Source organism: Myxocyprinus asiaticus, chromosome 21 (genome assembly GCF_019703515.2).
Source record: "Myxocyprinus asiaticus isolate MX2 ecotype Aquarium Trade chromosome 21, UBuf_Myxa_2, whole genome shotgun sequence".
Taxonomy (NCBI): domain Eukaryota; kingdom Metazoa; phylum Chordata; class Actinopteri; order Cypriniformes; family Catostomidae; genus Myxocyprinus; species Myxocyprinus asiaticus.
In genome coordinates, this window is record NC_059364.1 from 43,542,381 (window position 1) to 43,556,023 (window position 13,643).

Here is a 13,643-nt window from a genome sequence, read left to right on the forward strand (position 1 = left end):
CGAGCCTGCTTGCTGAAGTCCCTTGTTGCTGGGGGTTTCCCTTAGGGTACTAATGAGGGGTTCGTATGACCTCATGGCTAAAAATATTAGTGCTTAAGGTCTTGTCCAATTCATACTCTTCATTCATTCATAGCATGATGTCAGATTTGTGGCTGTGTGGCAATGATAGTAAAATCATTAGATCTGAAACTGGCTTAGAGACAACAACAGGGCTCTTTTGTGTAAAAAGAAGCTAAATGAGCAGCTAGGGCTGTCAAGATTATGACATTTGGTGGACGAATAATTGTCAAACAAATAATTGCGGTTATGACAGTTAATTGTCTGTTTTAGGGTTCTCACGATTATGACGATTGTGATGACTAATTGTCTGTTTTAGGGCTTTCATTATGAGGATTAATGTCATACAAATTGTCATACTTTTGTCATAGGTTTATGTGTGCTTCATAAACCTTAAGAAGACATTTATTCATATTTAACTTTTACATGATTTCCTTTAAGGCTTTAAAAACTTATGAATGACATAAAAAATTATATTTTAAATATCTAAATATTTCAGAATATCTGTTCTCTTTTTGGTCAACTTTAGTCTTAGTCCATTTTGCATTTACAATGTTATTGTTGGAACCCAGCCAACCTGAATAGCTATTATATTATATTATATTATATTATATTTTATTATATTATATGTATGCAATAATAAAATATTTGTAACTAAAATTCTTTACTTTCACACATTACGGCTCTCTGATTAAACCCACGAGCCCTTATTTGACATGAAGAAAGACCTTTGAGATTAGGGATGCACCGATACCGATACTGGTATCGGAATGGGGTCCGATACCGCGCTCATGTACTTGTACTCGTAAAAATGCTCCGATACCAAAAACCGATACCATCTGACGTACGAATGTCATTATGTAAACATTCAGTGCGCAGATTAAAATCATGTCATGTCCTAGTGAGATTATTTAACAGCAAAGGCTGCGACTTAATGAGATAAATAGATAGTTTGCACGTGCAGCGACTTAAATGTGAGTGCTTGTGAATGTATGGAGCCGGTGTTGTGCAGGCATAGAGACACAAACTGCTCATACTTTTAGAGATCTTTGGCTCATGCACAGAAAACACTATTATGAGCATTGCACGCTCTGTTTGTAGCAGATGACCGCAGGCAGAGCACTAATTCACTTTTTAGCACGAGTCATATACAAACTACATATTTATTTATTTATATAGTAACCTTTTGCAATAAGAAATAGATCACTACTGTATAGTTATGTAATATTCACTGTTATACTACTACTACTAATAAATAAATAAATAAATAATAATAATAAATCAATAATAACTGTGTTATATTTAAGCAATATGTCACATTGTGATGCTCTATTATGCAGCACTTTATTTACCAAAAAATAACTCCAATATTGTATTTAGGATTGTGCTGTTAGGTTCTGTATAAAATCACTTCATTTGATAAATAATACAATTTAATGTTGAAAATGAATTGTTATACTTTCATTTGATTAAAGTTTTAATTTATTTATTTATTTAAACACAATTTTGATGATAAAATTGAAATAAACTGCTGATATTGAGTTCAGAAAAAAAAAACAGGTATCGGAACAAGTATTGGACTCGGTATCGGCGAGTACTAATAAAAAAGTATCAGTACTTGTATTCGTTGTCAAAAAAAATGGTATCGGAGATTCTGTGTTTATTCATTCTATCATCAGAGCACGCTTCTGTGTCACTACATGTCATTAACAATGTGTATCTGAACCCCAAACTAACCCAAAATATAAAATTTGCCATTTGCTGTTAAATGAAAGTGAAACCGGAGCGCTTTGCATTCACTTAAATCCTCACTTAAACTGATGAGCCAAAACATTATGACCACTGACAGGTGAAGTGAATAATGTTAATCATCTCCTAACAAGGCCACATGTCAAGGTCTGGGTAGATTAGATGGTAAGCGAACAATCAGTTCTTGTAGTCAACGTGTTGAATGCAGGAGAAATTGGCAGGAGTAAAGACCTGAGTGACAAGGGACAAATTGTTATGACTAGATGACTGTGTCAGAGCATCTTTGAAATGGCAAGGCTTGTGGGGTGCTCCCGGTCAGCAGTGGTCCGAGGAGGGAAAACCACAAACTGGTGAGAGGGTGTTGGGCACCCAAGGTTCATCGATGCACGAAGGCAATGAAGGCTATCCCGTCTGGTCCGAACTGACAGAAGGTCTACTGTGGCACAAGTCACAGAAAATTTTAATGATGGTTACGGGAGGAATGTGTCACAACACAGTGCCTGTTGTGTATGGGGCTGCGTAGCCACAGACTGGTCAGCGTGTCCATGATGACCCCTGTCCACTGTCGAAAGCACCTACCATGGGCATGCGAGCGTCGGAACTGGAACTTGGAGCAGTGGAAGAAGGTCGCCTGGTCCGATTAGTCCTGTTTTCTTTTACATCATGTGGATGGCCGTGTACGTGTGCGCCGTTTACCTGGGGAAGTGATGGCACCAGGATGCACTGTGGGAAGACGACAAGCCGGTGGAGGGAGTGAGATGCTCTGGGCAATATTCTGCTGGGAAACCCTGGGTCCGGCCATTCATGTGGATGTCAATTTGACACGTGCCACCTACCTAAACATCATTGCAGACCAGGTACACCCCTTCATGGCAGTGGTATTCCCTGATGGCAGTGGCCTCTTTCAGCAGGATAATGCGCCCTGCCACACGCACACATTGTTTAGGAATGTTTTGAGGAACATGATGAAGAGTTCAAGGTGTTTCCCTGGCCTCCAAATTCCCCAGATCTCAATCTGATTGAGCATCTGTGGGATGTGTTGGACCAACAAGTCTGATCCATGGTGGCTCCACCTCGCATCTTACAGGACTTGAAGGATCTGCTGCTAATGTCTTGGTGCCAGATACCAGAGGACACCTTCATGGGTCTTGTTGACTCCATGCCTTGGCGGGTTCGCGCTGTTTTGGTGGTACACAAAAGCCCAACAGCATATTAGGCACAATGTTTTGGCTCATAATGTATATTTTCGCTGGACTTTGGTGAAAAACTCTGCAGACTGCGCACACATCACAGCGCTTCAAGTCTGGTTTAAAAAATATTAATCTTCACACGCTCTTCAGGAGCTGCATTTAGTGCGTTCAATGATGCTGCTTTTTTGGACAGTAAAATGTGATTGGAAATTTAATTACAGAATAATCGCAGTTAGATCAAATAATCGCGCTCAGACGATTATTTAATAATCGCGACAGGCTTATGAGCAGCACTTTCACATATTAAACCACATTTATAAAACATGATTTTCTAAAGCCTCTACATCATCAACGTGATCAAAACTTGACTAAAAAACCTGTTATATGCAATGTACTGGATGTCTACTGCATCCTGGTTTCCGTGCTTTTCTGGAAGTAAAAGATTTTGTAATATCATTTCCAAAATGGCTACCTTCTTACTGTGATGCACGTGTCTTTTGCAGTAAAATCTCTGCTGATTTTGATCAGGTAAAATAAACAATATTGTTACTGATATTTCAAAAAGAGTATTTTCTGAATGAAAGCTACTTACTTAATTTGTTTTATATTATTTTATTATTTTACGAGGCACATAAGAGGCATTTTGCAAAAATGTAGGTATAGTAACATGATTCTATGAGACAAGGTTGCTGTTAATTTTTGTGTTTACATATTCAACCTAATTGAAAAGTGTTACCAAAATTGTTTACCTTTAATGCATTATCTATCAAAATAAATGTGAGGCTTTTCTCAACACAAAAGAGTTTTATTCTAACATTCTCAAAGGAGCATTCTATTTTTTTTATTATTTCTTTTCATTTTTTTTGGGGTAGACATTTTTTCAGTATTGGTATCAGCCAAAACCTGTATGTACAACAGAACATGTTGTTCACATATCTGTCCTCCCCTATCAGTAGCTCAGGTCATTATACTAATGGAATAGATATTTTGAACTTATGGAATTATCACACTTTTGATTCCACACTGCCATTATCTCAGTGGTTTAACTTCTGTTGATGGAGACATTAATTACAGATGATATGCTAGTCATGATTCATCACCACTGATCTCAGAGATGGAGTTAATAGATGTGCACATAGAGCTATTGTCATCTTTGTAGTTTTTTTTTTAATAGAACATTAGGTTTATGTGACTGCATCTTGTTTACTGTGGATCCAAACATTTGAGACCACTAGTAAAAATACTTCTATTTTGCATTTGGAAAAGTGCGTTGATCCTTATCTGTGCATGCTAAATGCCTTGTCAGTTCAATATCAGAAAATAAAAACAGACTGTACTTTAGAAAGCTCACAGTATTCATCTATCCATCCACCTCTACCTTTTGATTAGTCATCAGCTATTGGGAACACATGATAGTCTACACTTGAATTGTAGAAACGCCCTCATGCTGATAGTCCTGAACTCCCACTCAGATGCACATCCGTGGATGATGTGAGGCCTTTCTGCATGTTCAGGGTGTCATGCATAGATAACAGCATTACATAGTCTTTATCTTATATATATATATATATATATATATATATATATATATATATATATATATATATATATATATATACAGGTGCATCTCAATAAATTATAATGTCATGGAAAAGTTCATTTATTTCAGTAATTCAACTCAAATTGTGAAACTCGTGTATTAAATAAATTCAATGCACAGAGACTGAAGTAGTTTAAGTCTTTGGTTCTTTTAATTGTGATGATTTTGGCTCACATTTAACAAAAACCCACCAATTCACTATCTCCAGATAGTCTGTGTGCATTGAATTTATTTAATACACGAGTTTCACAATTTGAGTACACACATATGTACATATGTATATATGTATGTGTGTGTGTGTGTGTATATATATATATATATACAGGTGCATCTCAATAAATTAGAATGTCATGGAAAAGTTCATTTATTTCAGTAATTCAACTCAAATTGTGAAACTCGTGTATTAAATAAATTCAATGCACAGAGACTGAAGTAGTTTAAGTCTTTGGTTCTTTTAATTGTGATGATTTTGGCTCACATTTAACAAAAACCCACCAATTCACTATCTCCAGATAGTCTGTGTGCATTGAATTTATTTAATACACGAGTTTCACAATTTGAGTACACACATATGTACATATGTATATATGTATGTGTGTGTGTGTGTGTATATATATATATATATACAGGTGCATCTCAATAAATTAGAATGTCATGGAAAAGTTCATTTATTTCAGTAATTCAACTCAAATTGTGAAACTCGTGTATTAAATAAATTCAATGCACACAGACTGAAGTAGTTTAAGTCTTTGGTTCTTTTAATTGTGATGATTTTGGCTCACATTTAACAAAAACCTACCAATTCACTATCTCAAAAAATTAGAATATGGTGGCATGTTAATCAGCTAATCAACTCAAAACACCTGCAAAGGTTTCCTGAGCCTTCAAAATGGTCTCTCAGTTTGGTTCACTAGGCTACACAATCATGGGGAAGACTGCTGATCTGACAGTTGTCCAGAAGACAATCATTGACACCCTTCACAAGGAGGGTAAGCCACAAACATTCATTGCCAAAGAAGCTGGCTGTTCACAGAGTGCTGTATCCAAGCATGTTAACAGAAAGTTGAGTGGAAGGAAAAAGTGTGGAAGAAAAAGATGCACAACCAACCGAGAGAACCGCAGCCTTATGATTGTCAAGCAAAATCGATTCAAGAATTTGGGTGAACTTCACAAGGAATGGACTGAGGCTGGGGTCAAGGCATCAAGAGCCACCACACACAGACGTGTCAAGGAATTTGGCTACAGTTGTCGTATTCCTCTTGTTAAGCCACTCCTGAACCACAGACAAGGTCAGAGGCGTCTTACCTGGGCTAAGGAGAAGAAGAACTGGACTGTTGCCCAGTGGTCCAAAGTCCTCTTTTCAGATGAGAGCAAGTTTTGTATTTCATTTGGAAACCAAGGTCCTAGAGTCTGGAGGAAGGGTGGAGAAGCTCATAGCCCAAGTTGCTTGAAGTCCAGTGTTAAGTTTCCACAGTCTGTGATGATTTGGGGTGCAAAGTCATCTGCTGGTGTTGGTTCATTGTGTTTTTTGAAAACCAAAGTCGCTGCACCCATTTACCAAGAAATTTTGGAGCACTTCATGCTTCCTTCTGCTGACCAGCTTTTTAAAGATGCTGATTTCATTTTCCAGCAGGATTTGGCACCTGCCCACACTGCCAAAAGCACCAAAAGTTGGTTAAATGACCATGGTGTTGGTGTGCTTGACTGGCCAGCAAACTCACCAGACCTGAACCCCATAGAGAATCTATGGGGTATTGTCAAGAGGAAAATGAGAAACAAGAGACCAAAAAATGCAGATGAGCTGAAGGCCACTGTCAAAGAAACCTGGGCTTCCATACCACCTCAGCAGTGCCACAAACTGATCACCTCCATGCCACGCCGAATTGATGCAGTAATTAAAGCAAAAGGAGCCCCTACCAAGTATTGAGTACATATACAGTAAATGAACATACTTTCCAGAAGGCCAACAATTCACTAAAAATGTTTTTTTTATTGGTCTTATGATGTATTCTAATTTTTTGAGATAGTGAATTGGTGGGTTTTTGTTAAATGTGAGCCAAAATCATCACAATTAAAAGAACCAAAGACTTAAACTACTTCAGTCTGTGTGCATTGTATTTATTTAATACACGAGTTTCACAATTTGAATTGAATTACTGAAATAAATGAACTTTTCCACGACATTCTAATTTATTGAGATGCACCTGTATATATATATATATATATATATATATATATATATATAATTGATTTCTACATTTGTAATTAATACTGACATTTCAGACAGTTGCATTTTCTTACATACTTTGTTTCTATTTATTATTAAAGTCATAAGGTTCTGTATGAATTTAGATTATTTTTTTTATAATTCTGTTATTAGTTTAATTTATTAAAATATCAATAAAATAATATTTGTATAATATCATTTATTATTATTGAATTATTATTATTATTAAAGTTATCATATTTACCTTACGGTTAGAAATTACGGTTATATTAAAAATAATATATTAAAATATAAATATAATAATATTTTTATAATATTATTTATTATTATTGAATTATTATGCTTATTATTATTTATTTTTATTAAAGTTATAATATTTACCTTATGGTTAAAAATTACGGTTATATTAAAAAATAATATATTAAAATATAAATATAATAATATTTTTATAATATTATTTATTATTATTGAATTATTATGCTTATTATTATTATTATTATTAAAGTTATCATATATATGTATATTTATTTACCTAATGGTATAATAATTATTTGTAAAAATATAATCAAAATATGTTTTTGACAGTAATAGATTATGCGCATAAATGGGTAAAGATGGAAATAATGTCATAAAAAAAGTTTGGTTTGTAAAAATTCACTTAAAACAAATGAAATAGTTTTGATCAAATCAGCACATGGCTAATTAATACAAATAATACTATTAATTAAATCTTAATTTCAGTAGACTAGATTGAAAATATGATAGGAAATTTAAGATATTATCTCATAACAATCTCATAACAAAATAGAACACGTGGCACATTTCCTTTTTTTTTTTTTTTACATATTATAAAATATATGATATGACACACCATATGAAATATGTTATAATAAAAAACATGTAATTATCATATACTTTTCTAAATACCAAGGAGTATATGCCATCCAGCAACTTGTGTGTTAGTCTATCTGTTGTTTAAATTTAAGTCATTTTTGTGTTCAGCAGAATTTTACCTTTAACTTATTAAAGTTACAATGTTATTTATTTATTTATTTTCACCATTGTCCTCTTGCTGTCAGTTACAGTCTTAAAATCTGGAGCTTTTGCAGAAGTGACCAGAGTCGGGGGGTGGCCAAATAAAGGGTCATGTGACTGAATGAGCTTACAGTTAGTAACTGAGTATGATATTGTAAAGCTTACCAGTGGTATTGTACAGAAAGTTGGGCTCAGCATGGCTCAGAGGTATAGAGCAATGAGTAAGACTCTGTGTGGAATGACCAATATAATGCCCGGTGTAGCTAAGGATCATTTTGGATGTAAGTGTATCAGGTTTGGTTAATTTACCCCTGTTTGACTGTACAGTATGTGTAGTGTTTGTTTTGAGACAGTGTGTGTGTTTTGACTGAAACTCTGAAAGCTTCTCGATTAGGCCGTCATCCATGTGATGGATTGTTTGCTAATATTGTTAGCATGTCCATTCATTAGTTTATTTTTCTCTCATTTTCTCTTTGACTCTCTGTCTCTGCTCCAGTTGATGCTGATGAGATTAAACGGCTGGGAAAGAGGTTTAAGAAACTCGACCTAGATAACTCAGGCTCCCTCAGTGTGGAAGAGTTCATGTCCCTGCCGGAGTTACAGCAGAATCCACTGGTGCAGAGGGTTATTGATATATTTGACACAGATGGCAACGGCGAGGTGGATTTCAAAGGTAAGAACAGTCAACAATGCCCCCCAAAAAAACGATTTTACTGTTACAAGAATGAATTTGCATATTTCAAATGATCATATCACCATTACTCTATAGTTTATGAGGGTGAATCTCATGTAAACATTCTGTAATATCATTTCATCCTAAAATAAATAGATTCAAATTATTCGATATTTTGCATAAAGAAAATGAAGGTTATTTTAGGACTATTTCAGCTTTTTACATTTTGTTACAATATTTTCATGATAAAGCACATTTTCTCCCCAAAAGTTTCATTACCATACCAAGGTTTTTTGGTAACACTTTACAATAAGGTTCCATTTGTTATCATTAGTTAATGCATAAGATATCATGAACAAACAATTAACAATATATATGTTACATCATTTATTAATCTCAGTTCATGTTAGTTAAGAAAATTCAATTGTTCATTGTTAGTTCATGTTAGTTCATAATGCATTAACTACTGTTAACAAATACAACTTTTGATTTTAAAAGTGTACTAGTATATGTTGAAATTAACATGAACTAAGATTAATAAATGCTTAATAAGTATTGTTCATTGTTCGTTCATGTAACTAATGTTGTTTACTAATGTTAACAAATGGAACCTTATTTTAAAATGTTACCAGTTTTTTGTAATTCCCATTATTTTTTTGAATGAGAATGGGGAATGGTTTAAGATTTAGGGAAAGTATAATTTCTTTCTTCTTTTCATTTGTATTACCATAATGTATCTGGACGTTTTACTTTTGAGATTTCTTTTTTGTAATTTCTATTATTTGCAGTGGTTATTCTCCTTTGATTCTCATTACAGTTATACAATGATTTTGAACAAATACTACCATGATGAATAAGCACCTTGCAATTTAAATTATATATCATACTTTTTGCATTGCAGTAATTGGAGTAAGATTTTTGTATTACAGTAATAAGAATGGGAAATGGTTTACAGTAAGATTTAAGGGAAATATAATATCTTATTTCTTTCTTTTGATTTTGGGGTGAAATATGAACCAAACATGTTCTTGACAGACTTCTTGATGATTTAAAGGGATTTTTACCCCAAAATGGAAATTCTGTCGTCATTTACTCACACTCATGTTCTTCCAAATGCAGAAACACAAATGGAACACAAAAGGAGATGTTAGGCAGAATGACACCCTTAATCACCATTCACGTTCACTGTATGAAAAAAAGAATGCAATGAAAATAAATGTGATTGAGATGAACATACTGCCAGACATCTTCATATGAGTAAATGATGACAGAATTTTCACTTTTGGTTTATTTATCCTTTAAGCATTATATAATGAGTCTAAGGAGTCTTTTAAAATGTTTTCATTAGTACAATCAAAAGCTTGTACTCATTAAATACTTTGAGCTACGTTAAGCTAATTTGTCACAAGGCTTCTTTTTCAAATTGAGATGAAATAGCTCTTTGTTTCCTTGGCCAAGAAAGTTCAATTACTTTTCACTTTTATTCTGTCCTTATATACACTACAAGTCAAACGTTTAGACACAATTTGAATTTAAGTTTGTTATGATCTTGAAAACCTTTTTGAACTGAAGGCTTATGCTTAAATACTTAAAATTAGTTTTGCGCAAAATGTTTTGTGTTCCCTCACAATTATTTTATATTCCCTCGCAAAAAGACAAAACAATAAGGCTTCAGTTTATATGCACGTGTCATTGCGAGCAATGAAACCATGGTTTTAAATACCATAGTAAATGTTGGGGGCGGAGCACCAAGCACTATCTGCCAATGGAAAGGTTTCAGAGATCTGCACTTCTGCGAGGAGCTCCCTAAAGCCAAGTGTACACTACACAACTTGCAGTCTGCATCCTGCGACTCATAATCCAGATTTTCGTCGTGCTGGTGCAAACACTTCCGGACTTCAGGACCCCGACTGAGACCATGTGTACGCTGGTATAAAGATGCATCCATACATCTTCATACAATGCTATTCTGAGATGCAGGTTCACTCTTTTGGCAGCACGAGGGGGACCTACACAATATTAGGCAGGTGGTTTTAATGTTGTGGCTGATCAGTGTAATTGGGCCTGTGGGACATTGTTCACGTTTTTTCACTATAATAATTACTAGAAACTGGTCTCCAAACTTCTCTTCTAATTGACAGATTTGTCCAAATCTGACAAGTGTCCTTAAAGTGATAGTCAACCATAAATTAATGTTCTGTCAACATGTTGTTCCAAATCTGTGTGACTGTGTATTTTGTGGAATCCATAAAAGATATTAGGCATAATGTTAGAGACTGACAGTCTCAGTCACCATTCCCTTTTAAAATATGGAGGAAAAAACATGCAGTGACAGTAAATGGTGACTACGGCTAACATTCTGTCTGACATCTCATTAATTGTGTTGCATTGAAGAAAGTCATATGGTTTGAAACAACATGACAGTTTCCTTTAATAATAATAATTATTATTATTAGTATAATTATTATTATTCTGTAATTCATGTTAAATATGTATTATGTAATGGAATATTGGGGCGTAATCGTCCATGTTTTATGTGGAAGTAACTAGTTACTCGCTACTTGAGTATTCTTTTAACTGGATACTTTCTTACTCTTACTCGAGACGTTTTTTACATTACTACTTTTACTTCTACTTGAGTAAAGATTTTGGGTAATCTACCCACCTCTGACTGGCGCAGCATCTCAGGGACCCTTCAGGGAACCAAGTTTACGGTTGTAACCGAGACGCTCTTACCACAAAAAAATGGTTACATGGTTACTGCAGGTTTACTATAGTGATCTGTGGTTAATTTGTTACTATAGTAAAACTGTAGTAACCATGATTTTTGGCAAAATAATAAAAATTATTATTACCATTATTTTGGTTTTTCTGTATTATGACTATGGTTTTATTATGAATCATGGTTCAAATATGGTTACCGTAGTAAATTCAGTGTTTACTCCCCTTTTACTGCAAATACCATAGTTCAGCTATGGTTACTGTAGTAAAACCATGTTAAATTTTTGTAAGGGACAGTTAAAGGTATTGTTAGGGAACGCAAAACATTTTTTGAGGAAACGCAAAACTATATCAGAAAATAAATTCCTTCCCTGTCCTCAAAATCCTGTATTATTGTGCTTGCATTCTAGCAATAAAAAATGTCACTTGTCATTAATGCATGATCCTGGATTCTGGATTTAAAAGCAATGTTTATGGGTCTCTACAGAGTTTATAGAGGGTGTCTCACAGTTCAGCGTGAAGGGTGATAAGGAACAGAAGCTTCGCTGTGAGTATGCTACTAATTCACATCTGCTCTGTATTTATCTATCGACCTACATCTGTGAATAATTGACGGATTCCCTTCATTCTAATCTGGTGGGGTTTTTTTCTGTCTCCCAGTCGCATTTAGGATCTATGACATGGACAAGGATGGCTACATTTCCAACGGGGAGCTGTTCCAGGTGTTGAAGATGATGGTGGGCAACAACCTGAAAGACACACAGCTGCAGCAGATTGTGGATAAGACCATCATCAATGCAGACAAGGACGGAGATGGAAAAATATCTTTCGAGGAGTTCTGTGCTGTAAGCGAACTAATTTAGTTGCTTGTTTTTCTTGTAATGTGAAAATGTCAGGTATCCCTGCTGAAAAGGAAACTTAAATTTGATTTAAAAAGCTTAAATCATCATAAGGTTTTTGCCTGGTTTAGCTGGTCGGCCAGCTGGTCTCTCAGTCTGACCAGCTGTTAAGTGCCCAAAACCCCTCTATAACCATCAAAACAGAGCTAAGGCCAAGATTACAGACCAGATAAGTAGTTTAGGCTGGTTTAAGTAGTTTTTAAGCAGGGATATTTCAAATGACTGCTTTTGTTCAAAGAATAATTAACAGAATATTTCAGAATACTTCAAAAATTCTACTTTTGTGTTCCGCAAAAAAAAAAAAGGAATAAAAGCATATGGGTTTGTAATGTTCCTTTGTGGGGTGAACTATTACATTAAAATTTTTAATAATAACCTTAATAAACTTTTCTACGACAAATACTATAGTTTATTAGCCTAACTGTTGGCTGTGTACATTTGCTGAGCAACAGCTCGACATAATTGTCCACTATTTCAATTGTACAATTTAGAGCTGGGTAAAAATATCGATTTTTGGATGAATCGCTATCTTTGTTTGAAAGATCCTGATATCGATTCTTAAAATCCCAAGATTTATCTTTTACTCTATGTGAACCCTCTACAGCGCAAGTAAATCACTTGCATATGCGACCAAATTTCATGCTTTGCGACTAAAAATGTCTGTGATTAGTACATTTCAGATTTTGCCAGTGATTGAGTAGTATAGTGGCGAAGAATAACCGAGATCTTTTCACTGCGTATTAAGTGTAAAAGTTGGGTTTGACGCATTCTGTGTAACGTGTGACCATATCCACGTACTCCATTTGCCATTGGATAATGTCTCTTTTAATATATTTTCTGTTCTTTACAGTCAGTTGATCATAAACAACAAAAATAGCAACATTTATTTGTAATCACACATAGCAGTGATGCAGTAAAGAAGCCATTCGGCTTCACTCTCGGTAATATGCACTCAACACAAACACTTCTGTGAGACACTCGCTGAAATGTCACTATTCTTAAAGAGACAGTTCAATTTTAGCACTTGTACATATCAGTGCAAATACTTGTAAATAGTACAAATTAATAATGTAAACAATAAACAAAAACAACAGATGAGCCCAAACATTATGACCACTTGCCTAATATGCTGTTGGTCCTCCGTGTGCCCCCAAAACAGTGCCGACCCGCCGAGGCATGAACTCTCCAAGACTCCTGAAGGTTTCCTGTGGTATCTGGCACCAAGACATTAGCAGCAGATCCTTCAAGTTCTGTAAGTTACGAGGTGGAGCCGCCATGGATCAGACTTGTTGGTCCAGCACATCCCACAGATGCTCAATCGGATTGAGATCTGGGGAATTTTGAGGCCTTGAACTCTTCATCATGTTCCTCAAACCATTCCAAAACAATGTGTGCAGTGTGGCAGGACGCATTATCCTGCTGAAAAAGGCCACTGCCATCAGGGAACACCATTGCCATGAAGAGGTGTACCTGGTCTGCAACGATGTTTAGG

At 35.0% G+C, this 13,643-nt stretch overlaps 1 protein-coding gene across 1 annotated transcript in view; it reads left to right on the top strand.

Moving 5' to 3' along the window:
- The window catches only part of LOC127412321 (calcineurin subunit B type 1-like), a 44,428-nt gene that overhangs the window by 27,112 nt on the left and 3,673 nt on the right, over nucleotides 1-13,643 (top strand). The window contains exons 3-5 of the mRNA XM_051648573.1: nucleotides 8,355-8,531; nucleotides 11,740-11,799; nucleotides 11,913-12,097. Of these exons, the coding sequence (XP_051504533.1) occupies nucleotides 8,355-8,531; nucleotides 11,740-11,799; nucleotides 11,913-12,097 (422 nt within the window). The remainder of the gene's footprint in view (nucleotides 1-8,354; nucleotides 8,532-11,739; nucleotides 11,800-11,912; nucleotides 12,098-13,643) is intronic.